General features: G+C 38.0%; 1 protein-coding gene across 1 annotated transcript; it reads right to left on the minus strand.

Annotated features, from left to right (window-relative positions):
- Window positions 1-761: 761 nt before the first annotated feature.
- si:ch73-206p6.1 (phospholipid scramblase 1) lies at window positions 762-8,212 on the minus strand. The gene is made up of 7 exons (XM_057823989.1): window positions 8,149-8,212; window positions 7,627-7,706; window positions 7,517-7,559; window positions 4,021-4,241; window positions 3,794-3,955; window positions 3,246-3,407; window positions 762-2,470 (listed from the first exon to the last, which is right to left on the minus strand). The coding sequence occupies exons 2-7, from the start codon at window positions 7,693-7,695 to the stop codon at window positions 2,441-2,443; spliced, it is 687 nt and encodes a 228-aa protein (XP_057679972.1). The 5' UTR covers window positions 7,696-7,706; window positions 8,149-8,212; the 3' UTR covers window positions 762-2,440.
- Window positions 8,213-25,703: the final 17,491 nt, after the last annotated feature.

Here is a 25,703-nt window from a genome sequence, read left to right on the forward strand (position 1 = left end):
TAGCAATTTTTGAACATAAATTATATTAACATACTGAATAAATACAAACTTGTTAATAATCTCTTAACTATCCAGGAATGCAAAAAATAAACATTTGTCTTAAGACCACTCAACATTATCAGACTAAATAAATACATTAAATATAACTGAAAAACGTCTTAGTCTGGCAATAACAGAAATAAATAAAAATGGAGCCTTCCTTCAGGTAAAACACTACTGTTTTACCAAAACAGTAGTGAAACAAAACAAAACAAAAAATGAAAGCTGCTTTGGGCTGCTTAAAGACCTCATTAATAAAACAAAATGAAAATTGGGAAGAAGGGGGTAAATGTTGGTTCACTTCATTTCCAACAGTTGAATTAACAGTAAAAAATACAAACAGGACACTGGACAGGAAGCAGCTTCCTTCTCGAGTTTAGCAGGTTGGCAAGTTCACACAGTTTAATTATATGCTAACGCTGATGCAAGTTGGACTTTCAGTAGCAAAATTAGTGGTGTGTTCCTCACCTCCACATCATTGACGTCTTTTTACATTACTTACTGTGGTTGCTGCTGGCGGAAAAAATACTTCTAATATCCCTACTCTTTAAAGGGGGCGGAGGAGACGGCCGTGTTGTTGACATGTTGTCTTAGTTGGCGCTGTGTGGGGGGGAAGGGGGGGTCAAGTCATTAGCCAATCAAACGTGCGTTTAAGGGGGGGGGGGGGGTGGACCTGCAGATTCAGCAAGTGAAAAGGTGTAAATGTAAGTCTGAACATAATGAAAACACTTAATAATAGGGTCAGTTCTATTCTTACAGCATACGGTAAGACGATCTAAAATTACCTACATATATAACTGAACTCATTAAAAATGAAAATACGGTTGCCTAAAAGTTGGTGGGGACAATTTGAGCGTCCTGAAAAGTTGGTTGTGTTTATGTCCCTACTCTCCCAATGCAAACCTACACCCAATGCCTTGCATTAGTCCAACATCCAGCAAGATGTCTGCACAAAAATAAAATGGTTTCAAAGAATAGTCGTGTGGATCCACACAACCACATGATCTGATTTAAAACAATTGTCTTTATTTCACATTTTCACTGACTGTTTACGCTATTTAAGCATTTGTTCACATTCATTGTTCATGATCTATCAGTATTTGTTCAAAATGAATTAGTACATTAAATATATGACATTTTGGCAGTAGATTACTCACAAAATAGGTTTTAACAACAAGCCTGAAGAAGGTGTACTGCCAGCATCTATTAATATCAGTCACACGAGATTCACATAATCAGCCCATTAACATAAAGAATGCTATTCACACTTATCTTCATGAATTATTCCACTAGACGGCAGACAGCAAATTTCATCCACACTATCCCTAAAATATTCCTGGCAAAAAAAAAATATTTGCAGTGACATAGATTGTTGCATGATAAAACAAAGCTATTGTTTGTTTGGTTTTAACTGAAATCACATTTTTTTAAACACAGCAAAAAAAAAAAAAAAAAAAAAAAAAAAAAACATACCTGCATAATTGTTTGGAGAAATACTTGGAATATCAGTAATAATAATGTATCACTAATGCATTAATGTTTCAAGGGTTTATGCTACAATACGAAAAGTGCAGTCAAACACTGGCAACTAAACATATAAATATTGAGAATAAAACATGAGCTAATGAGCCGTTTGTTTTGTTATGTGTACAATTCATAGTTATAAGTGAGTGAGTAGTCACTGACATTAAAATTCAAGTAGCATGCATTAAAAACCTGAGCTTGTCCAAAAATATACACTGCTATTTCAATTAAAAAAAAAAAAAAAAAAACATGGCATAAAGCAGATTGAAGGCATTGGGATTGTGCCTCACGTGAAAAGCTAGCGACCTCATGTGGAGGAGGCTGAAACATACTCCTTTTGATAACGATACTGTATGTATTAATCTTTGTTTCAAATAATTGTATTTAAATTCCACTTATAAGTTTACTTGCAGCACACATACATAAAGCAGTGCAGAAACACTTTGCGATGTTAAAATTAAACATATAAATCACAGACCACATGCCCAATACGCCGTTTCATGTCAAAACATGTACTATTTGAATTATGTGTCAATAGGACCATGCCACATAATGGTTTCCAGTCTCACTAAAACAATCAAATGACATGTTTTTCCGCAGTGATTTCTAAACTAACTGATGCTTCCCAGTGTTAACAGAAGCCAAAATATAAACATAAATAAACAACTAGTGTACCTTAAGACTAAAACCAACCTCTTATCTCCACACCCATGAATCTTCATGGCATATTTTCTTAGAACTTTAAATATTCTTTTCTTTACACTATTCGTTTGAGGACAGTTTTGACATATTATGGCATTAGGGACAGCTCACTTTTTGGGACTTCGTGTCCCCATTCCTTCCAGCAGCGTTGCATGATGACATTTTGTAAAACTCCTTAGTTAGTAGACTCAAAAAACATGAAATCCTGCAAGAAAAGGAGAACAAACTATGTTAATGGAAAACACTGTAAACTCGCGATGATGCAACGCATAACTGAAGTTGAAATGTCTGCCATGTCCCCTAAATTAACTGTGAAAACTGTTCGGGCATTTTCGCATTGAAGCAAATATGCCTGGAAGAGAGAACGAGGGTTGAGAATCTGTTTTGAGTTAATGGTAGAGGCAGTTGGTTTCATGTCACACGTCCAACTAAATGTAAGCCTAATTGCTACAAAGAGTGGTCACTATGGGAACATTTCTGACAGCCAGCAAAGGGAAACATTTGACACCCGATCATTTTGCACAATTTGTATGGCAAAGTAATGATAAATAGAAAAACATAATTGCATTAAACGACCTACATGATGTCCTAGGAACATAAACTAATTAAAAAAAATAAAACATATTTTTATCAGGTGAATTAATTAGTTGATTATACTTGAAAATGTGCCACTGCTTGGTAACAGAACATAAATAAAACATTCACTTTGCAGGGTGGCTTATCCAAGTCACTTAGTCAATAGTCATAGCTAGTGAATGAAAGGATTACATTTTCCTTCATTAAACCTGGAGATAGCCACATCAATCCAGACATGTTCAGGAAGTTCTGGTAAAACTCTACTTAGACTCTTTGACAAAAATGTCATAAATTTGGCAAGAATGAGTAAAGAAACACACTGCTGAGAGCTCTAGTACTGTTCTATCAGTATCCAGAGAGACAGCTGAACGACCATAAATCCAGTGTCACAGTGGGATACTCACAATGAGAAAACATGCCCCGATCATGACAGCCTTCATCCTCACGTCCAAGTCCATCGGAAACTGGATTCCAAAATTGTCGGTATCTGTGAATACTTCCCGAAGAAGGCCTGTCCATTGCTTGCTGATTTTCCCAATCTTGCTGACTTCATCCATGGTCAAGATCTGGAAGATGAGTCATATATGATACAAACTGCTTACATCTGGATCTTTAAGATGTGCTTTGGCAGAATTCCGATTCAATTCCAGGCTTTCTGCCAGTTGGCCCTCTTACATGAGGGAAAGACCTGGTTGTGATATTATGCTTTAGTTACTTCTAGCTCTGTATCAATGACCTAAAATCCCTGCTTAACGGAATCAAATAAAATGAATCGAGCCATGGAATAAAGACCGCAACTTGTATCACATGAGCTTGCAGCACTGACCGAAACTGCATTCCATACTTCGGAGCATCGGAAAAGCTCCTTAACACCTCAAAAAAAATGCTCTGATTGAATGGTGTTTGGATAACTTTACCGGATTGCTATGTTTGGCTTCACCACCTAACCCACCTCGAAGTCGACATCTGGCAGGCAGCTCCATCCACAGAACGGCCCGTGGATCTTGAGGACTGGTTCCGTGAGTTCATTGGCGACGATGAATTTTGGGGAGAAGGGGTGCCACTGCTGCACGACGTACCCCACAGTGTTGCCTGGAGGGGCCTGCACCTCCAACTGCATAAAGATTGTGTTCCTTTAAAGTAGGTATTAGAACTTTACTTCCAAAAACTTGGTCTCACCTCCTGTAGACAACATGGGAAGAAACAGGACATGCACTTGAGGGGGCGGGTGACGGTAATGATCTCCTGGCCAAAATTGTCCAGTACATGGATAGAGAAAGGGCGCATGGGACCGCAGCACTGTCTACTCAGGCAGTCGTTCTCCTCCACGGCGTAAAACACATTTTGGCCCATGGAGTTGCGCACCTCGTACTTGTTGTTGCTCTCAAATCCGACGAGAGCTGTGAAAACCGACAATGAGTTGAAGCAATTATACCTCAAACAAGGGCGTACGTTTGCATAGGGAGGGTAGGGACATAACACTAGCAACTTTTCAGGATACTCAAATTGTCCCCACCAACCTTTAAGCAACTTAATTGCATAATGAGTTCAGTTATAGAGTATACCTAATTTAGATTGTCTCCCAATATGTTGTAAGGATAGAATTGACCCTACTATTATTAAGTGAATTATTTTCATTATGTTCAGACTTGACCCCATTTCACTTACTGAATCTGCCGGTCAGTTTTTTCCTCTCAAAAGAACATTTCATTGGCTGATGACTTGCAATTATTTTCTACGTTATTTTTTAAAATAAATAACGTATTTTTATTTTTAGCCTATGATAAAAATTTTTTCCCCAGATAATCATACATTAATCATAGTCAAGGTAAAATGTTTTCATTTTTTGATTAGTTTAGCTGTGCTTGTGGACATAAACAGCAGTGTTTTAACTTAAGGAAGGCACCATTTTTATTTATTTTTGTTATACGCTGACTAAGAAGTGTTTACAGTTACCGTAATTTTCGCACTATAAGGCGCAACTGACTATAAATTTGTTCATAGTTAAGCCACATTGGACTATAAGCCGCAGCTGTCCTCACTGTATTCTAGGATATTTACACCAAACGATATTAACCGGTAACACTATTTGACAGTGTCATTATACGACTGTCATAAGACCAAATGAACCACCATAAATCTTTGAACCAATTGGCTGCAAAGCGTCATTGTTTCAAGAAGCTTCATTTGGCCATCACTGCTCCATTGCTGCCACCTGCTGTCAACACTGTTGTTGTCCAACATGCCTCCTAGCATGTATTGCAGCGCTACAGATGTAAATAACAAAATTCATGTTCTGTGCTAATTTCTTCTTCAGTTACTGTTCCAGTTGTTTCATTAATTGCTAGTTATGGTATTTGGTAACACTTTATTCACAGTGGCCCCATAAGACTGTCATTAGACAATCACAATTATGACATGACACTGTCATGAGCATTAATGAATGCGTATAACAGATATCATTTAGTGTTATCCGGCAAATTATCTCACTTCTGAATGGATGTAAAAGATCCGAGCTGGACATAAATGGAGTTAATGACATAATTTTCCAGATGTCACTTAATGACATCTGTCATAACCATTCAGTAATGCCAATGATAGTGTCATGTCAAAATTAGTTTTATGACGCCGCTGTCAGTGTGTTACCTATGTGTGTTACAAAGTGTTACCTATTAACCCAAATAGATCAACAAATAAGGCGCACTGGACTATAAGCCGCAGGAATCAAAACAAAGCAAAAAAGTAGCGGTTTATAGACCCTACTCACCTACGTCACAAAATGGGCGTGTCGCTGTTTCCGGCCGCCATATTGTACCTCTTTTTTAGACCTATTCTCATTGTTTTCAATTAGTCGAGCAAGTTATAGAGCAATTCATGGAAGCCCCGGTGTTATCTGACGCTGTAAACTCATTGGATGCGTTGCATAAAAGGCGTTACGTGGAAAAGCTTCCGTTTATCCATTCGCGAGATCTGTATTTGATGCCTAAATCGATGTTTTTCGACCCGCTGGCTTCGCCTTACATCTGATATCCTGATATTTGCAACAATCTTGTCCACACAAAATCAGCCTATTCTCACGAAAGTTTGAAAAACTTTAAGAGCTTGGAGGCTTATAAATGCTATGTTGCTGGTTGGGTGAAACAGGTCCTCGTACACGAAAATTCGGCAGGAATCTTGTGCTCGGAAGGTGAGTTACGAAATTTTCAATTCAAAATCTTTTGTTCTTGCTAACATCCACTGTCAAGTCTAATGTATTTCATATCATTTGTCAATGGAGCTAGGGCTTTTAATGTTTATATGGTTTAGCGATAGCACTCTCACTATATACATATATAATACGTAATAAATGAGCCAACATTAGTTGGTTGTCTGTTGGTTTAGTTGTTTTTGTCTGTTTTTCCTTTTTTCTTCTTTTCATTGTGTGGACATGAGTATCCCACAAGTAAGGGTGCTGGACAATGAGATCAGGGGTGGGACAAAATAAGTTTTTTTCTTCTTCCCACTCCCTTTCGAGTACAATTATTTTTGTTGAATTATATTGTATGTTTTTTGTTTCTTTTGTGTGTGCATGCTCGAAATAAAAAAGTTTCATCATCATCATCATCATCAATAAATATGAAGTGCGATAGCACTACTCCAGATTGTCCTTAGTTGAATTTATTTTTTGGCTTTTGACCTCAATATTGAAATTGTAAATTAATTGTATGACAACTGTCTGATTATCCCCTTATAATTATATATTTTCAGGTAGTTCATTCACAATGTCTGAGTGTATGTTGTCGGCGATTAGCCTAGCAATGATCTTAATTGTGGTTGTCAGCCCAAAACCCTCTAAATATATATTAAATGCATCTTACCAGATATAAAATGACTACTACATAATCTGTGGTAGTTGTTTGGAGCCCAGTTTACTCGTCGAATTGCAGCAGTCAATCTCGGTCTCCTCTTCGGGTCTCTCGGAATACGGTAAAAATTCAAGTCTCTCCGTCTATCTTCTCTGTTTTTGCAACCGACCGCCACACACGACTTCACCATTTTGATTATTAATGTTAACGAGCAGAAAAACACGCCATAATAGGAGGAATTTACGAAGCGCTAATGCATTAATATGACTAGTATCCGGACAACATGGCGCGGGGGCGTGGCTGTGACGTCACGTGAGTAGGGTCTATAGTCTGAAAATTACAGTATATTTCTTTAATTAGACAGTGTTGAATGGTCTTAAAACAAATGTTTATTTTTTGCATTCCTAGATTGTAAGAGATCATAAACAAAATTGTATTTATTGTGTATGTTAATATAATTTGTGTTCAAATATTGCAATTTATATTTGCTAATAAAATCCAGACTTTTATTAATATACAAGTTTTCTACATGTTTCTTTAGTAGTTTTCGAAAACAAAAGTTTGAATTGAATGGTGTATCGCCTGAACAAAACACGTGAAAGTGGGTCAATACAGATTCATTTCGCATTGATCATTTATCAATTTTTTAGGTTCATATTTGTGAAAAATGCAGCCCTGACCGCCGTTCACCCAATCTGTTTGGTCTTATTAATGTGTTAATGCTGTTATATCATCCTTACCAATTTTGAGACCCAACCTACGCCCTTGCCTCAATTCCTCATCTATTTAGTATTTGCAATTTAAAAACAAAATCGTAAAATGATTCATACCTTCAACCAGCTCAACTTTCTGTTTGATGAGCAACTGGTCCACCTAGAATAGCAGATTTTTTAAAACTCTTTGGATAAATGTGCAGTATATTCAATTTTATACTTTTTACCTGAGTGAGGTATTCTAATCCAGGTGGACAGCCTGGTATTCCCGGACTAGGAACCTCGTACATGTTCATGCCTTTTCAACCTGTTGAGGAAAGGCAGTAAATACTGATATCTGGCGCCCTCTTTTGTTCAAATTTGGTGACACATTAATAAACAAACGGGAGGATGATCCGCGGCAGGTGGTCTTTACTCACACCATCCCTGGATTAATAGTACATTTTGGAAATAAGGAAGTGACGTTAGAAACCACCTACTCCAGCACATTCATTATTACTAATCATTAAAATATTCTTCTGTTTACACGTCCGAAAGACAACGGCATTTAGGTCCAAAATAATGAGGGTTTCTGGGCGATTAAGTGGGTCAAATGTGATGGCGATGTCGAACGTCATGTCTGGCGACGAGAAAGGCGTATGCGCGCGCCCCATTTGTCACTGCCACGCGCCGTGAGCGGCTGTGGACACGCGTGTCAAATGACGTCACATGCACGCAGCTGTACAGCCGTCAAAAGCGCGACTACTCACCGAATTTTGGGCCGCGACTCGCATCAAAAAGGAGACACTCCGGAACTAAACCCTTGGAATGAACATGTAATGCCATTGGTCGACGTCACAGCACTTCCGTTCCGTGGCAGCCAATGATGAGACGACCATTGAACAAACTGCTTAGCGGTGAAAAATACCATTTATTTCTAGGCTATCAAGCTGAATTTACGGAATAATACTATAATATATGATACTGTATATAAATGATTTATAGTTTACTGTGATTATTTAAAATCGGTCCACAAGAAAATAGTATCGCATTTCTTTGAATAATTAAAACACGTTTTTTCTCCCATTTTCAATTACTTACTGAAACATTACTACAGCACTTAATATGATTTTATTTTGTTTACATGTTTAACACGTATTATAGTTTATCAATTCTATTTTTAGTAAATTCTGTCTATTCAAGAATAAGCATTACTGTTAAATGTTATTGTCAATTTCCCCACTAGAGGACAGTATTGAGCTAATAATTCCCTACCCTACGGTTACCACTGAGTTTAATGTTTTTTTTTGTTTTTTTTTCCATTTTGCAAGAAGCATTATTCCAACATCTAAAACACACAGCACAGGGACACACAAACACACACACAGATGTGCACTGTGTCTCTGTGTTACAAATTGTTCGACGCCAGCGGGTCGACTTTCCCTATTTGCGGGTAAAAAATCACCAGATTCCCTCAAGCAGTGCTGATTTCTTCCCGAGATACACTAATGAGAACAAATGATGACTCGGGAGCAGATCTGCTGACACTTCAGCTGGTTTCCGTCGGCTAAAACCTTCTTTTAATTGATTCGGGTAACACAAATTGCCCAAGTGACCCACCGTAACCCAGAAAACAATGTGTGTACCATCAGTTGTTGCCATAAGACTAATGTGATATATATATAAAAAAAAAAACGTGCTTCATGGCTTTTTACACTTAAGTCATGCTTTTGATTAAGACTTTACCAGACAAAACATTAGAAGACCTGTGTAATCTAATGAAGTCTAACAGAGAACTGTATAAACAATTCTGCCTTTAACAAAGAGGTATTTTGTTGTTTGTCATATTTTTTGCAGATTGTGTAACTTTTATGGTAAATGCAAAAGGGTTACACTGGAAAGAGAGAAAAATAGGAATGAAATAAGAGAGTAATGGGTGATTAATACTAATAATAATAAAAAGAAAACATGCAAACATTTAGCCGAACCAATCACTTTAAATTTCGGATATTACTGTGTTTTTCGGACTATAAATTGCAGTTTTTTTCATAGTTTGGCCGGGGGTGCGATTTATACTCCGGAGTGACTTATGTGTGAAATTATTAACACATTATTACGGGGCCGGATGTATGGGGGGGCCGGGGGGGGGCACGGCTCACCCAGACGTGAGTCGTGCTCACCCAATCAAAATGTCGGGAATATCTATTGTAGCGTCGCACTGGATATATAGAACACACAGAGAGTTGGTCTCACCTACTTTTTTATTGCAGGACTAACAGTTACTGTTGGCCGCAACCACGCCGAACAAGCAATCACAAAAACAAGCTGTTTTTTCAACCTCGTTTGTTATCCACGCACTTCCTCTCTCTCCTCCAGACACATTCTCGCAGTCGGACATCCGGGCATTAATGACGTCACCAGCCACAACAAAGCGTCGCCATATTGAAATGGGAGCAAAACACGAGTCACACGCAGTTGCTCTGTCATGCATTGTGGTACAAACGCGTTGAACTTTTGTCTTATTTGCGGTCTTTTTTTCCGTCGGAGTGACTAAAAGTTGCCGTGTTGCGGGTTGTGACACAAGAAAGAGTTCGGAGCCGCATTTGAAGTTCTTGTTTCTTCCTCGTGAGAAGAAAAGGACAAGCAAATGGCTGAACGCAATCAATCGAGGAACAGTAAAAGAAGACTGTTCCGTGGACCATTCTCGCCAGTGGGAACCTAAATCCAGGCACATTTACGTTTGCAGCCGACATTTTATTACTGGTGAGTAAATTTGAATCTATTTTTTTTTTTTTTTTTTGCCCCAATTAGCTGCTAGGATTCAATAGACTAGGCAGTGGTTATTATTACCGTAACTGACAACTCGCAAAGCATTATTTTTCTTTTGCCATGAACTGCTCTGATCGGTCAATCGGTATATTATTGGCCTGGTGGGAATTGGTTTTTTTGCCGTGACGTGTTCACGGCTAAATAACGCTTGGAGGCAAATTACCGGTTACGGCAGAAAAAATCACTCCGTATATACTACCAGTTTTCTTAGGTCCACACAGTACATATTCCATGTAATTGATAAAGGTCAACTTACTGGGTGAGTTTATGAGGTAGTTGTAGATGTTTCCGAACTCCACTGCAGGCAATTCCTTTGGATTGTTTATCCAGCTATCAGCTGCGACTTTGTATGGGTAGATTTGCAGGCCAAAACACGTTAATTTTAAGTTGAATCGCCTCCTCGGGTCTGTCGGCAGTGACTCGTGATAATAATAAGTCGTGTTCAAGACGTTTTTATGAAAAAAGGACTCAAAACACTGCTGAAATATATGAATTTCAGACGTTTGTCTACGGATGTTTCCCTTTGCGTGCCCCCATCTCAAAATGGCGACACGTTGCTGTGCGAGATGACGTCATCGTGACATCACACCGACTGCGAGAATAAGTAGATAGATGAATGAAAAAAATAAAATAAAATAATTAATGCAGCCCCAACGGGACACAAGCCAGTTTCCTACTTGCGCCGGTCCCAAGCCCGGAGAAATGCAGAGGGTAAAAAAAAGCCTACATTGGGGGTGCCCCCTCAAGATTTCTTAGTGCCCACTCTGGTGGGTAAACCTAGATCCGGGCCTGCATTATTATATCATTTCACATGTTATTTTCACACTTAACTGCAAGAGGGTGCTCAAGGCATGTTTTAAACATTGGCGGTAACTTATAAAAATATAAAAACGACTAAAAGGACTAAACAAAATGGCACCGGAAATAAAATCATATTCTGCAGATAAAAGCTGCAAGTAGTGACATATGCAGCTGAAAGCGGTAATCGAACAACTGAAAGAAAGTTTAGAGTTAGCGAGACACGTGTAAGTCACTGGTGAAATGCGGAGGTTACATTTACTGAAACGAAGAAAACAAAAAAAGCTAATCGTGGGCTGAAAGCTAGGCGGCCAGGTGGATTTTATCATATAAATCTCCGATTTATATTCCAGTGCGATTTATTGTTTTTTTTTTCCTCTTCATGTCACATTTTTTGGCTGGTGCGACTCATACTCAAGTACGATTTATAGTCCGAAAAATATGGTAAGTGTAATTTGACAGATTTTTCAATCAGTCCTGACTCCTGAGCTTGTTATATAGGCACAGTGGATTAACAAGTCTACACACCCCTGTTAAAATTGCATGTTTTTGTGAAATGAAAACTTTGATTAAGATCAGTCTTGTACTATTTTCAACATCATTTTATATTTTTGCTTTTACAAGGCATAAATATACTATGAAACTCAATTAGCTGTAAGCATCAAGTAAAGAAAATATGGCAACACAGCAATTTACCAAGGACTGGTTGTTCCCAAAACATCAGTGGAAATATGAGAGGAGACGTGGTCAGGGTGTTGCCAAAAAAGCAGCATTGAATTTAGTGCAGAATTAGAGTAGAAGGAATTACTACTATGACAAGTCCAAGTGTGCCAGTCAGTTTCAGCGCAAAACCGTCAGGGTTCTGTTAGAAACTCAAAAATTGTCAAGAAAATCTTAGTAGGATAATTTCATCTTAATCGCATGCACTTTAAATGGTGGCTGCCAGATCACATTTACCGTATTTTTCGGACTATAAGTAGCAGGTTTTTTTTGTAATAGCCTGGCTGGGGGTGCGACTTATACTCTGGAGTGACTTATGTGTGAAATTATTAACACACTATTATATCATTTCACATGTTATTTTGGTGTTTTGGAGTGACACTGAGGGTTTGGTATACTTGCTAACATGTTCTTTATGCTGTAGTTATCTGACTAACTCTTAATAGTTATCTTACGTTAACATACCGGCCACGTTCGTGTTTCGTTGTTCATGCATCATGTAAGATTATCGTACTGTACACTTATTCAGCATGTTGTTCTCTACAGTATTTTTATTTTAAATTGCCTTTCAAGATGACATATCTGTTCTATGTGTTGGATTTTATCAAGTAAATTTCCCCCCAAAATGCGACTTATACTCAGGTGCGACTTATATATGTTTTTTATCTCTTCATTGGGCATTTTATGGCTGGTGCGACTTATACTCAGGTGCGACTTATAGTCCGAAAAATACGGTACATGACTTTATGTGACTGGTTAATTAATTCTGAACACTGCTACAACTTAGCAGTTAGAATGTGAGCAAACTAATAGAGAAAATGTTTTACATTTTGAAATTATTGGAATTTTCTGACTGATGTAAATATTTTTCCTAATAATACAAATATATAACAAGCTTTGTCTTCCATTTGAGATCTCTCACTTCAATATCTTTCCATGTTGACACCAATTCATGCTTTCCTATTCGCTAGGATCTTGGCGCCATCCAGTGGCGGACTTGACAATTTTGGGGCCTAAGGCGAACATATGCCAGGGGCCCTCTTCATTGGTCAGGGGTGAAAAAGTTGAGAAGGGTGTGGAGGAAATTTATTCCGGTACACTAGGGCTGTCCTAAACGACAAATTTTCACCTGATTAGTCAGCCGACTAGGTTTACGATTAGTCGACTAATCTAATAATTTTCTTTTTTTTTTACTAATTTACTAATTACATTTTTGTCGACGCTTATTAATTCCCAAACCATTTTGGAACAGTAAAACTCTTTATTAAAGTACAAATAATCATGTAAATAACAATAATTAATCACAAATTAACAATGAGGTTAAATGCTTTTTTGTGTGTGTGTGTGTGTGTGGGTGTGTGTGTGTGTGTGTGCGTGTGTGTGTGTGTGTGTGTGTGTGTGTGTGTGTGAAAAAAAAAGAGGTTAAATGCTGATAGCATTCACTAGTGCAAAAGAATGGAAAGTAAACAGATTCAGAACACTGACTTTGCCTCTCCAACATTATTCAAAACAATTCTTAAAAAAAAAAAAATCTAGCATTATTATTATAGTATACTACTATATATAATAGTAGTATAATATTTATAATTATTATTAATTGCCAATCATATTTGTCATAAAGAGTGTCATTTGAAAATTATTCTTAGTGTAGAATCTGTATTCTGTAGTATTTACTCAACATATTGTAATATTAATTCTGAAGTATGTGGGATTGACCCCAGAAATCGTTATTTATATGACGAACATGACGTGCTTTTATTTTGAAATGTTCACCGGAGGTACGTTCGCTAAACCGCTAACGGAAAGCTTTACACTCCGTATAAAAACATTCTTCGTCATTGCTTGTGGTGTCACTAATAGATTTTGTTAGCAAATGCTGTTAACCAGCTGTTGAGTGTTATTGTATGACTGATTGGGACTGTACTGCATTGTTTCGCCACAGGGTGTGCTGTCGTGTATTTTATGTTCAGTGTGAAGAAGAAAAAGAAAGTTAAAAGAGGCATTAGCGGCCTTTTCTCAACTTCTCCCTCACTGCACTTTGGCTTTCATGGAGAGCACATTCGCTCATGTGTTCGAAATAAACGATAGCCGACGTGCAAAATAGCAAGTGAGCTGTAAAAATAGCGAGCTTAGTGGCGTAAAAAACGCGGGAGAGCTAAGTGAAGCTAACGAACAGCTAAGCGGAGCTAAGTGATGCTAAGCGGAGCTAAGCGATGCTAAACGGAGCTAAGCGATGTTAAACGGTGCTAAATGAAGCTAATCGACTGATACTCAGTCCGTCGTCGTGGAACAGTCCATTGTAGTGCGTGTGTGTGGGGGAGAGATAATATAAATGCAGCATTCAAATGGCTTTCTTTTTTGTTTTGTTATTTGTTTGGTATGCTGACATAATTACACATGATGAATAGTTGGGGGTGCTGCTGGCTCCGGTGGCCCAAGCGCTTGCTCACTGAGGCAAGGGCAGCTGGTTGGGGGCCCCCCCACTGGTTGGGGGCCTAAGGCGATCGCCTACTTCGCCTGAATAGTAGAGCCGCCTGTGGCGCCATCATGTGTTTTAGGTCATCACAGAAAGAGCATAAAATGCCCCAATTGGTCAGTTGTTCAGGGAATATTGTAACTAATGCCAACTCCCACACAAACTTAAACAGGTGAATTTGTGATATTGATATTGACTATGTAATTCTTGAAATATGCAATATTCTTTTATACGGGTCGCACATTGGATCCATTTACATTGTGCTTAATGTTGCAGCCAAGCTATCAAACATGTGAAGGGCAATAACACCAAAAAAGAACTGTGTGCACCATCAAGGGAGCATTTTATCACCTGGAATGGCCAAGAAGAGCACTGACACTGATGTTCTTCATCAGTGAGATCAAAACAAAGCAGTACAACGCCGGCCTTCTCCGCTCCCATCTGAATAAACACAGCAGACAGTCAGGGGGTCTTTGAAAACCGCTCAGATTGTCTTTCTGCCTCTTAAGAGCCCCGTTACACCCACCGGGGGTTTCTCTCTCTTTCTCTTTGTGTGTGCGCTCGCCACATTCCTACCTGTTTTACAATCTGTCTGTGTGTCTGTTTGTGTTGTGCCGTGCTCTTTAGCCGCGCGGGTAATCTTTCGTGCACTCCTAACGAGCTTGTCGCATCGGCCGCATAATGAGGACGCCCTGAGATAGATGAAAAAAAAAAGGCCTCCATTTATGCCTTTTTCGTCTTGTTGTTCATTAGGTTAGCATAAGGTTACAATACATTACACTCGGTCCCAGTGTTCCCAGCCTAAAATTGCACATGTCACAGAAGAGGTTGAGTAGTCTTTCACCGTGATGTTTTTGTTTTTATTTTGTTCACTGTTTTCTCAAAATTAGGGGTACAGTCGGAAACAATTTCCGTTACACTAATGTACCCCATGGGGCTAATTTTTGAACTAACTTTTTTTAGCTGTCCTAGAAATACAAGGTACAGGAAATTTGGTGTAAGAAAAAGGGGTCTATTTTCAAAAGTTTCATTTATGGGCTACAAATGTTTCATACAAATATTTAATTCAATTATGACTGTGCAAAGGGCAGTAAAATGAGCTGGTGGAGCATATCTGCCTCATGTTCTTGCGGATCAGCATTAGGAATTTCCCCGGTGTAAAGTTTAGTTTTCATCAGTTTTGATCTAAATTGTCCAGTTTTTTCGACTCATTATTCCCAAATGTTCAGACGCAGTTGAAAATCGACTATTTAGAGAGACTTTATGAGCCAATTTGCAGAGGTGGGTAGAGTAACCAAAAATTATACTCAAGTAAGAGTAGCGTTACTTCCAGATAATATTACTCAAGTAAAGGTAGTGACCCAAAAATTTACTCAAGTACAAGTAAAAAAGTATTTGTTGAAAAGAATACTCAAGTAATAAGTAACATTGTGGGTAACTGCTTGGAATATGAATTTTTGTTAAATAATGGGATTTTTTTTTTTTTCAGCACAATGTCATCTATGCAAACCGTTATTATTATACTGTACTATAGCCTATTACATGACGATATTAGGCCAAAAGATGACACAAAAATCGTCAAATTCTGACCAGAACAACAATTGAAACATCATTCTTGCTTTAATCTTAAAACATTAGTAATTGTTTTATCTTAGTTGTGCCTTAAAGAGGAGAGGTGACGATGTCAACCATTAGTTTTTTGAGGCATCATTACCATGCTGATCCAGTATTTTTAACCACTTTTGGAATTGTTTTGATGACCCCCCCCCCCCCCCCCCCCCCCCCCCATTATCGTCAAGTGATAAAAATTGGACTAAAATTAAATATAATTTTCTTGTGGAAAAAACAACACAGCTCATTTTTGTTTTATACTGTATAATTGTGTTAATAATAATAGAAAAAAAAACTTTCTGCTGACATATATGTTTATCATATTTATAAGGCTAGATGTCATATTTAAAGAATATTAGAGCCAATGATATATAATGGCGGAAAACACAGACAAGGCTGGAAAAAGCAGTTTCTGCACTTGCACCCCTCCTTAAAATAAGCTGCTGTATTTTAAGTCAAAACAACTGTTGTTTGATAGAACAATATGTCTATATGCTGCCATAGCAGTTTCATGGCGCATTAAGCCCCCGCACTATTTTTAATTTGTCTGTTTTATCCTGGAGACCCCCGTTTACACACACCGCACAACCGTTTTTTTTTCAACCCAGCCATAAAAAGAATATTTATTATTTGAAATGTCTATAATTTTCAGCTTAGATTCATTAATTAAAGTCTAATATTTAGTTATAAAAAACTTTATAAAATTATTCACTCGCATTTTTTAAACCTTTAAACAAATTACGTCACAATAAAAAAAAAAAAAAATTGTGTCTGCAAATAGCTCACGGATATCTACCTCATAACTATCGCTTAATTGTATTTTTTTTTTTTTTTGTTATTGTCACATTTTACCCGATATTTTAGATGATAAATAATCTATCCAAACAAAGAAAAATTGGAAGAAAAAAAAAATGTTTAAAAGAGTAAATATTTCAAAAAGAAAATCTCGACCATTCCTTGATGTCTGCGATTTCTGCATTGCGATCCTTGTTATATTACCATGTTTTACCCATAAAATCCCCAAAAAGTCAGGCTTTGGCCATTCACAGCTCTGTCTTGACACCGAGATCGAAACAAGGTAAGTAAGTAGGTAAGTCGTTAATTATGCTCACACATACCCTCACCTCAAGTTAGGGTTTAGGGGTTTAAAAAAAAAAAAGCCCTCCTGTTCAAAAAATTTCGTCCCCCAGAAAATTGAGATTTTTAGCTCTCCAATGATGTATCACACATGCCTATAGGACAGTTTTGAAATTTGGCCAAATTGGGGGTCTCGGAGCGGAACTTCTAGTCACCTAAGTGTTTTCCGCCATATTTATATATAATCACCTGTCCAAAGAGCATGAGTGCTCGTTAGTGGAGAAAAACATTGTTACATTTGATTGGTATAGTGGAGCATGTGGTTATTGGTGAAAATGAGAGAGCCTCTTTCGGCATATCTGGCAAAAATAAAGTCAATGTGTAGAATAAAAAGTAAAGATCTAACGACTCTCTAGTGTAACCCAAAGTAGCGAAGTAAGAGTAGCTTTTCTTCTTCACAAATCTACTCAAAAGTAAAAAGTATTGTGTTGTAAAACTACACTAAGAAGTACATTTTTCTCAAAAAGTTACTCTAGTAAATGGAACACAGTAAATGTAACACCTTACTACCCACCTCTCCCAATATGAGAATAGTATTTGAAAGCATATAGTAAGCGGTGGATCTAAAAGGTCTACACATCCCTGTTTAAATGCTTGGTTTCTGACACTGCATTTCCATTATTTCCTATTGGTCGAGAATTCTGGACAGTATTTGTTTGTTTTTGAGTGTCTAAATCGTGCGGGATCTGTGATGTCAGTCAGGGGCGGACTGGGACTAAAAAGCAGCCCTGGACTTTGACTCAGCCCAGCCCATAAGAATCGCTATACGAAGGGAAACACAGACCCCATAGGGGGGTCCCGGGAACAAGCCCCTCCCAGGAGAATTTTTTTTTTTTTTTTTTTTTACATTTTATTGTAAAATGCACCAATTTCGTGCACTTTGAGAGAAAAATGAAGAAAATGTGTCTAGACTGTGACTGTCTGACTACGGGCGCTCAAAGTACTGCAAGGCTGAACTGGAGTTGGATTCATTTTCTGTACTAGCTCTATGATCAACCTGAATAAACAAATGAAAGAATTTATTTTTCAAAGCAAGTTTTACGTATCCAATTGATTATAATATATCTCTATAGATCTCTGTCTATAAAATGACTTCATTGTTTATGCCATAATTCAGTGGTCTCCAAACTATTCCACATAGGGCTGCGGCGGGCGCAGGATTTCATTCCAACAAAACAAGACAAAACCTCTGCACCAATCTGGTGTCTTACAAGTGTAATCAGTTGATTGCAGTCAGGTGCTGCTTGTTTTAGCAGAAACTTCATTGGTTAAACTGTCGGTACTCGATCGGTTAAAACAAAAACCAGGCCCCACAGCGGCCCTTGAGGACCGGTTTGGAGACCCCTGCCATAATTAATCTTGCCATACAAATGATAAATTTCAATGAAAATACAATACACATTTCAAGACAAATCCTGTATACATAAACTTCGTTGGAAAGTATTAACCAGAAAACAAAACGATATATAAATGATTAATAATGTATATAACATCAATTTAACTACCTAAACTTTAAAGTAAAACCATTCATTTTATTAATATATTTTTATATTTCTTCTGAATTAATATTGCTATGCTGCGTGTGCATACATTGTTTTACGGCTAAAATATTTTTTCTTAGGAGAGGGATAGTAGGACTAGCATACTGTAACTTGACACGATTGCAAACGGGTACATCGACTAGCTGGCACTAACCCTTTAATTGTCATTTATTTGATTTAAAATGTAGCTACCTGATGGATAACAATTGCCAGTTTACAGAGCAAGTAACCCTCTTAATCCCAATTTACTTGCCCTGCACTTGTCTGGGGAACTTCCAACAGTTTATCGTTGCCCCCTCCCTCTTCTTTTCTCTCTCCCAGCACCGTCTGCACGTCAGAGCGGCTGCAGCTCCCTCTCACCATCGCCGGGAGCTGAGCTGTTGTTACCCGACGTGGCCGTTGCAGCCAGACTGCTGCTTGCGAAAATATTTGTCGATTTATGACATTTTAATGCTTCACTCTCCAGTTTCTTTATTTTTTTCTCTCTAACCTTCTCCGCGCCACCCTGCTCTTTTCAGTTTTTTTGCCACCACCATCCATATTGTGCATTAACACTCGTCGCTATTTTGCTTCCACAAGGAAGGAACCAATGAAGGCTACTCTGTGCTTTCGTCGTTCCTAGTCTATCAGATTGGCGGTGAAAAGCCAGGCGCATTGCTGCCAACTGTCGGATTGGATGCGAACTGTAGATAATCAGAGGATAGGGGGGATAAAAACAGTGATGCATAATGAATGGCGGCCGCCGGCCGTCCAGGGCACCGGCCGTTCTGTGATCCTCCAGAACCCACAGATTACCAGTCCGCCCCTGATGTCAGTGTCCATGCACATCTCAGCTTTTGTCTCTTCACCTCAGCCCAGCCCTCCTTCCTTTCACTTCATCCCCTCCCGCTTGGGCAACCCCCGTCAAGTGCTTTTGTGCGCCATGACTTTCCGACGGGGGTTATCTGAGCCGAGACAGTATGCTTCGCTCTGGCACAGGACCTCAGTTTCCACGGCAACTTTATAATTGTTTTGGACGGGGTCCAAGCGCTGCTGGACGCCTCAGCGTTATTGATGTCAAAAGAAACATGTATGAAATGAGAAGACGTGGAGGGTGTCCATATGGTTCCGTACGCACTCTCACGCAAAGCAGACTTACTCATTTTCATCTTCGTAAATCTTTTCTTGCGCAATGGAGTCCATACATCTTTTAATGCAGTAATTCCAAAATGTGCATTATCTACAACCAGCTGTTTGCAATACTATCCTCCCCTTATCCGGGTCATGAGGGCATTGTCATATGTCTGGGTGGAGTATGGCAGCCTTATTGAGGACAATGTGTGTCCATCACTCCGCGTTAACAATGTGAAAAAGAAAAGTGGGACTCAAAAGCGTTCCATCGTGCTACTTTTCATTCAAAGTCACCTCATTGTCGTCTTTGTTTTGACAAGGGCAGTCATCCTAGTGTTTGTCACTGTAATCATATTATGGCACACACACACCACGACCACCTTATGCTATTTTTTTTTTTTTTTTGCTGCAATACTCATTAATACATTTTCAAACTCAAGGCCTGGGGTTGAAATCCGGCCTGCCACATCATTTTTGTGGCCCACTAACCAAATAGGATGAGCATGAATTATTTTATGAATAAAATAAACTATTTTACAAATATTGTTTATCTTTTACTGATATTCCATTCAATTAAAAAAATCCAATGTACTTGCTTTTCACACTCCACCCATCGTAAATAATTTAAAGGCAATGACTTGACCTTTATCGTGTCCATCCCAGTGGAAAGAATCTTGTTCAATAAAAAAAACAAAAAAAACACAAAATGTTATTTCTCTGATGTGTAATAGAGGAGAAAAACTTTAATTAAAAAGAAAAAAAATAATGTATCCAGGCTATCCAACATGGGGGCAGACTTTTTATCAATGCCGTTACTATCTTACTATCTTACTATCTCAAATTAAAATTAAATATCACAATTTAATCACCTTTTCTCATTTTGTAATAAATACCCATTACCACATGCACTTGTGCTTTAGTGTATTAGTGTGTATATGCTTGGGTATAAGTGATATCACAAAATGTCTTTCTTTGTTTAAGCAATATTTGCTCTATTGTCCGGCACCTAAGAAATTTGCAAATTCCATACATAAATACAAGTAGTCCCCGGGTTACGAACGAGTTCCGTTCCTACGCTGGTGACGTATCCCGAATTTTCGTGTAAGTCGGAATTAACCCTTTAAGTACTTCTAAATACACCCTAAATCGCAAAATAACTATCCAAAAACATGCACCGTATTGGCCCGAATATAAGACGGCCCTGATTATAAGACGACCCCTCTTTTTCAAGACTCAAGTTTGAAAAAAGACTTTTTGAACACCAAATTAATTTTTATAGAGAAGATAATTGCAGTACATCCGAAACAAATGATTATAACAATATATTTGAGAGAAAAAGCATGTTATTTTGCCTCATTCAAATCTTAATATCTGAACATTTAAATATGTAAACTAAAGTGCAATCACATTCGTAAATGAATGGCTTCTGATTTTTGAAATGTAAATAAACCAATCTATTGTGATAAAACAACAAAATTGCAATAACTGCATTAACCATCAAAGTGAAGTCTAATTGTAGTCTTGAAACAAATCTGAATAAGGAAAAACATTGCAATAAAATAATGCAAACTGGTTAAAATTCAGAGTAGTTGAGATCTGTCATGACAGAACATCGCTTCAATGATATCTGGCGCCATCTAGTGTCATTAATGGATATAATGTCTAGACCGCGAATATAAGACGACCCCCTCTTTTTCAGTGTTATTTCAATGCAAAAAACACTTATATTCGGGCCAATACGGTATTATCTTTTCCTTCATTTTTAATCCTGCGATTTATAGACCAGTGCGGCTTATTAGTTGATTTATTTGGGTTAATAGTTAACTATTTATTTCACGACGGCATCATAACACTGTCAAAAGACTGTCATTATTATGACATGACACTATCATGGGCATTACTGAATGCTTATGACAGATGTCATTAGGTATCATCCGGCAAATTATGTCGCTAACACCATTTATGCCCAGCTCGGATCTTTTAAAACCATTTAAAAGTGAGATAATTTACCAGATAACACTAAATCACATATTAAAAGCATTCATTAATGTTCATGACAGTGTCATGTCATAATTATGATTGTCTAATGACAGTCTTATGGGGCCACTGTCAAATAAAGTGTTACCAAATACCATAACTAGCAATTAATGAAACAAATGGAGCACTAACTGAAGAAATAATTAGCACAGAACATGAATTTTGATTGTTATTTACATCTGTAGAGCTGCAGTGCATGCTAGAAGGCATTTTGGACTACAAAAGTGTTGACAGCAGGTGGCAACAAGGTTGACTGTCTCCCCCAAGGAAGCAGTGATGGCCAAATAAAGCTTCTTGAAGCAATGGTGGCAATTCATGGTGGTCTTATGACAGCCGTATGGTGCCGCTGCCAAATAAAGTGTTACCGGTCAATATCTTTTGGTGTAAATATCCCATAATATAGTGAGGACAGCTGCGACTTATAGTTCAGTGCGGCTTATCTATGAACAAATGGCGTTTTCGTGCCAAATTTGGTGGGTGGCGGCTTATAGTCAGGTGCGCCTTTATAGTGCGAAAATTACGGTACACATCATTGTACTGTCCTCGCCAAGACGTTGGTGCTTAAATCTTAGCTAGACAGTGAGCTAAGCTGTCATCTTTCCCCTCTCTCTGTCACTCAGCTGTGTGACATCTTTGTGGTAGCAAATGCGCTCTTCCTCGTGTGTGCGTGTGCGCTCTTCTTCGTGTGCACAAATACTTTAATCTTTGTGTGTAGAAACACCCTTACTCGCGAGCGTACTACCTGCTGTACCTGCTTCCTGAGCCAAAATAAAAGTAAGCATCACAAAACAAAGCCAATATTACAGTTAGACACATTTACATTACATCAAAAGTCAAATACATGTTTCACATAAGCGCAGAACAGTCATATTAATGAGATTGAGTAAAATATAAGATACTGTGAGCAAGGGCGTAGATTTGCATAGGGACGGTAGGGACATAACACTAACAGTTTTTCAGGATGCTTAAATTATCCCCACCAACTTTTAAGCAAACTTATTTGCGTTATATAATGATTTTAGTTAAATAGGTCATTTAGATTGGCTTCCTATATGTTGTAAGAATAGAATTGATCCTACAATTATTAAGTGAATTACAGTACTTTAATTATGTTCAGATGTAAATTGACCCCTTTTCACTCAAACGTTTGATTCGCTGATGACTTAACCCCCCCCCCCCACACAAACGCCTTCACAGCCCGACAGAAATACAAGATGCCGCCTCCCCCGCCCCCTTCGAAGACGTGGGATTTTTTTTTCCCCGCCAGCAGCAGCCACTATAGTAATGTAAAAAGACGTCAATAATGTGGAGGTGGGGAAAACACCACTAATTTTACTACTGCTACAGTGTTTCAAGTCAATTTTACTCAGACTTCTTGAAATAGGAGCTAGTTGAAAATAAGCTTAACAGACTTCAGCATAAAGTTTGTATAGTTAAACTTAAACTAGAACATTTCTGAGTTTTTCTTTTATCTAGTATGTTCAAGAATATTGTTCAAAACATTATTTGAAAGCAATGTTTTCTTGATTTAGGTGAAAAATGACCAACTTTTGATGTATGAGCTCAGTATGAACAAATAGTAATAGGGCTGTTCCGATCATGTTTTTTTGCTCCCGATCCGATCGTTTTAGTTTGAGTATCTGCCGATCCCGATATTTCCCGATCCGATTGCTTTTTTTTGCTCCCGATTCAATTCCAATCATTCCCGATAATTTTTCCCGATCATATACATTTTGGCAATGCATTAAGAAAAAAATGAATAAAACTCAGACGAATATATACATTCAACATACAGTACATAAGTACTGTATTTGTTTATTATGACAATAAATCCTCAAGATGGAATTTACACTATTAACATTCTTTCTGTGAGAGAGATCCACGGATAGAAAGACTTGTGACTTTATGTATTGTGACTAAATATTGCCATCTAGTGTATTTGTTGAGCTTTCAGTAAATGATACTGTGGTCATCCCAAATGCATGATGGGAAGTGCACCCATGACTGTGCGTCGTGCTAGCAATTGATATATCTTCTCTGCGTTGGGAAATAACTTAAGGTGTTAGACAAAGATCAATTGGCACCTTGCTTCCCCACATTGCTTCCATGATATTTCTAATCATAGGGAGAGGGATTGCAAGGCTTTAGCCAATTAAAATATGGCTCCAAAGGCTGCCAAAAGTCACTCTACTCAATTTGTGCCGCCTTTAATTCTCTATATAGGTAAAGTGGCGTCATTACAGATTGAGCGCGACAATGAGTGAGAGGGTCGACCACCGTATACATTAATATATAACGTGACACATTTTTTAATAAATTATGCCGCTATTACTTTATGCCTAAACTAAAGACTCTGGATGAGTGTAACATATTATGTCTGTAACGTTAAATACAATTAGAAAATGATTTAATTCAAATATATATACATTAAAAAAAAGGCATGGCCAATATTTTTTTGCCGATTCCGATACTTTGAAAATGACGTGATCGGACCCCATCGATCGGGATGCCGATCGATCAGGACATCTCTAAATAGTAATATTTACTTCAAGTAAGTGGAATAATCTGACGCATGAATCTGTTAACTAGCCTTTAACACTCAAAACAAGATGGAGAAAATTATTTGACTAGATTTAACAAAAATGATCAGATTAAGACGTTATAAATTTGAGGTGTTAAAGTACAGTACATGTCAATACAGATTTACTTTACGTTCATCATTTAGCCTATCAATTAGGTTCATATTGGTGAGAAATATAGACCTGACCCCCGTTCACCCAATATGTTTGGTCTTTTTAATGTTATGCTGTTATATCGTCCCTACCAATATTGAGACCAAACCTACGCCCTTGACTGTGAGGCACAAAAAGGTACTGTTTATGCGACTTAATAAAAAAAAACTAAAAAAAAAAACTACTGGAGTCAAAATGGCGGACAAGACTCCGGCGTCATGAAGTCGAAATCACATAAATTGGGTATATTGTAACTCGGGGACTACCTGTACTCGGAGCAACAGTCTTTTATATGAATTTCATTCATACTAAGTGCTGTCTTGTACTTTTAAAGATAAATCCGTAATCTGCTGATTTGTTTTTTCATTCTGTCACTTTCACTTGTTTTTCATACATAAAACTTCAATATAGTGTCTTTTTCCTCAGTTCCTGCACTCCCCCACTTACCTCTATGCCCTTTCCTCACTCCCCCCTATCTTAATTTATGACCTGCGAGGCATAGCCCGTGGAGTGAGAAGTGAGCGAGACTGGTGTGAAAGCCCTGAATGGAGTCGTGCCAATAGGCCCCTTCAAAACAAAACCTAAAAAAAGAGGTACCACAGCTGTTTTGGAGGCAAACGCAACGTCACGTCTTCTGTGGCCAGTTCGCTCTCCGACTGGCACTCATGCTGACTTTATTATGTCAACGTTACCACCATGTTACATTTACAAGTTGGGGAATCATCAGGGACGTGTGTTGCGTGAAATTAGGCGGCTTAGCTAGAGGAACAGAATCCGAAATGTCAAAAATGGAGAATGAGGTTGTCTTTTACTTACACTGTTTTGAAAGTATAATTCATGAAAAAGGAAATAATTTGCACGTTAACAGAGAGCCTCCATTCTCATCCATTTTTGGAGAAGCCCTGCAATATGGGTACTGTAGTGGAACATCACTCAAACTCTTCTAATGCTGTTTGCAATCGACTCAAACATATGTTTGATAGAATAATCTATTTGCACGTACAAAAACTTCTGTTTCTCAGCATCTACAGTAAATATTCAGAGAACCCTTGGAATGATTTGTAGCAATACTTGAGTCATCAGTTTTGATCGTCTACCAAACGTAAATTCTTTTAATTTATAGTTCTCCTGCTTGTTGAATTTATGCACGTTTCAGCATGTTCAAACACTTTTTCAACCACAGGGTGCAAACAGCAAGTAAACAATAAATATGGCGGAAAACACTCAGGTGACTTGAAGTTCCACTTTGAGACCCCCAATTTGGCCAAATTTCAAAATTGTCCGTGTGATACATCATTGGAAAGCTTGAAATCTAAATTTTCTGGGGGAAGAAA

This window comes from Corythoichthys intestinalis, chromosome 20, assembly GCF_030265065.1.
Source record: "Corythoichthys intestinalis isolate RoL2023-P3 chromosome 20, ASM3026506v1, whole genome shotgun sequence".
NCBI classification, from domain to species: Eukaryota; Metazoa; Chordata; class Actinopteri; order Syngnathiformes; family Syngnathidae; genus Corythoichthys; species Corythoichthys intestinalis.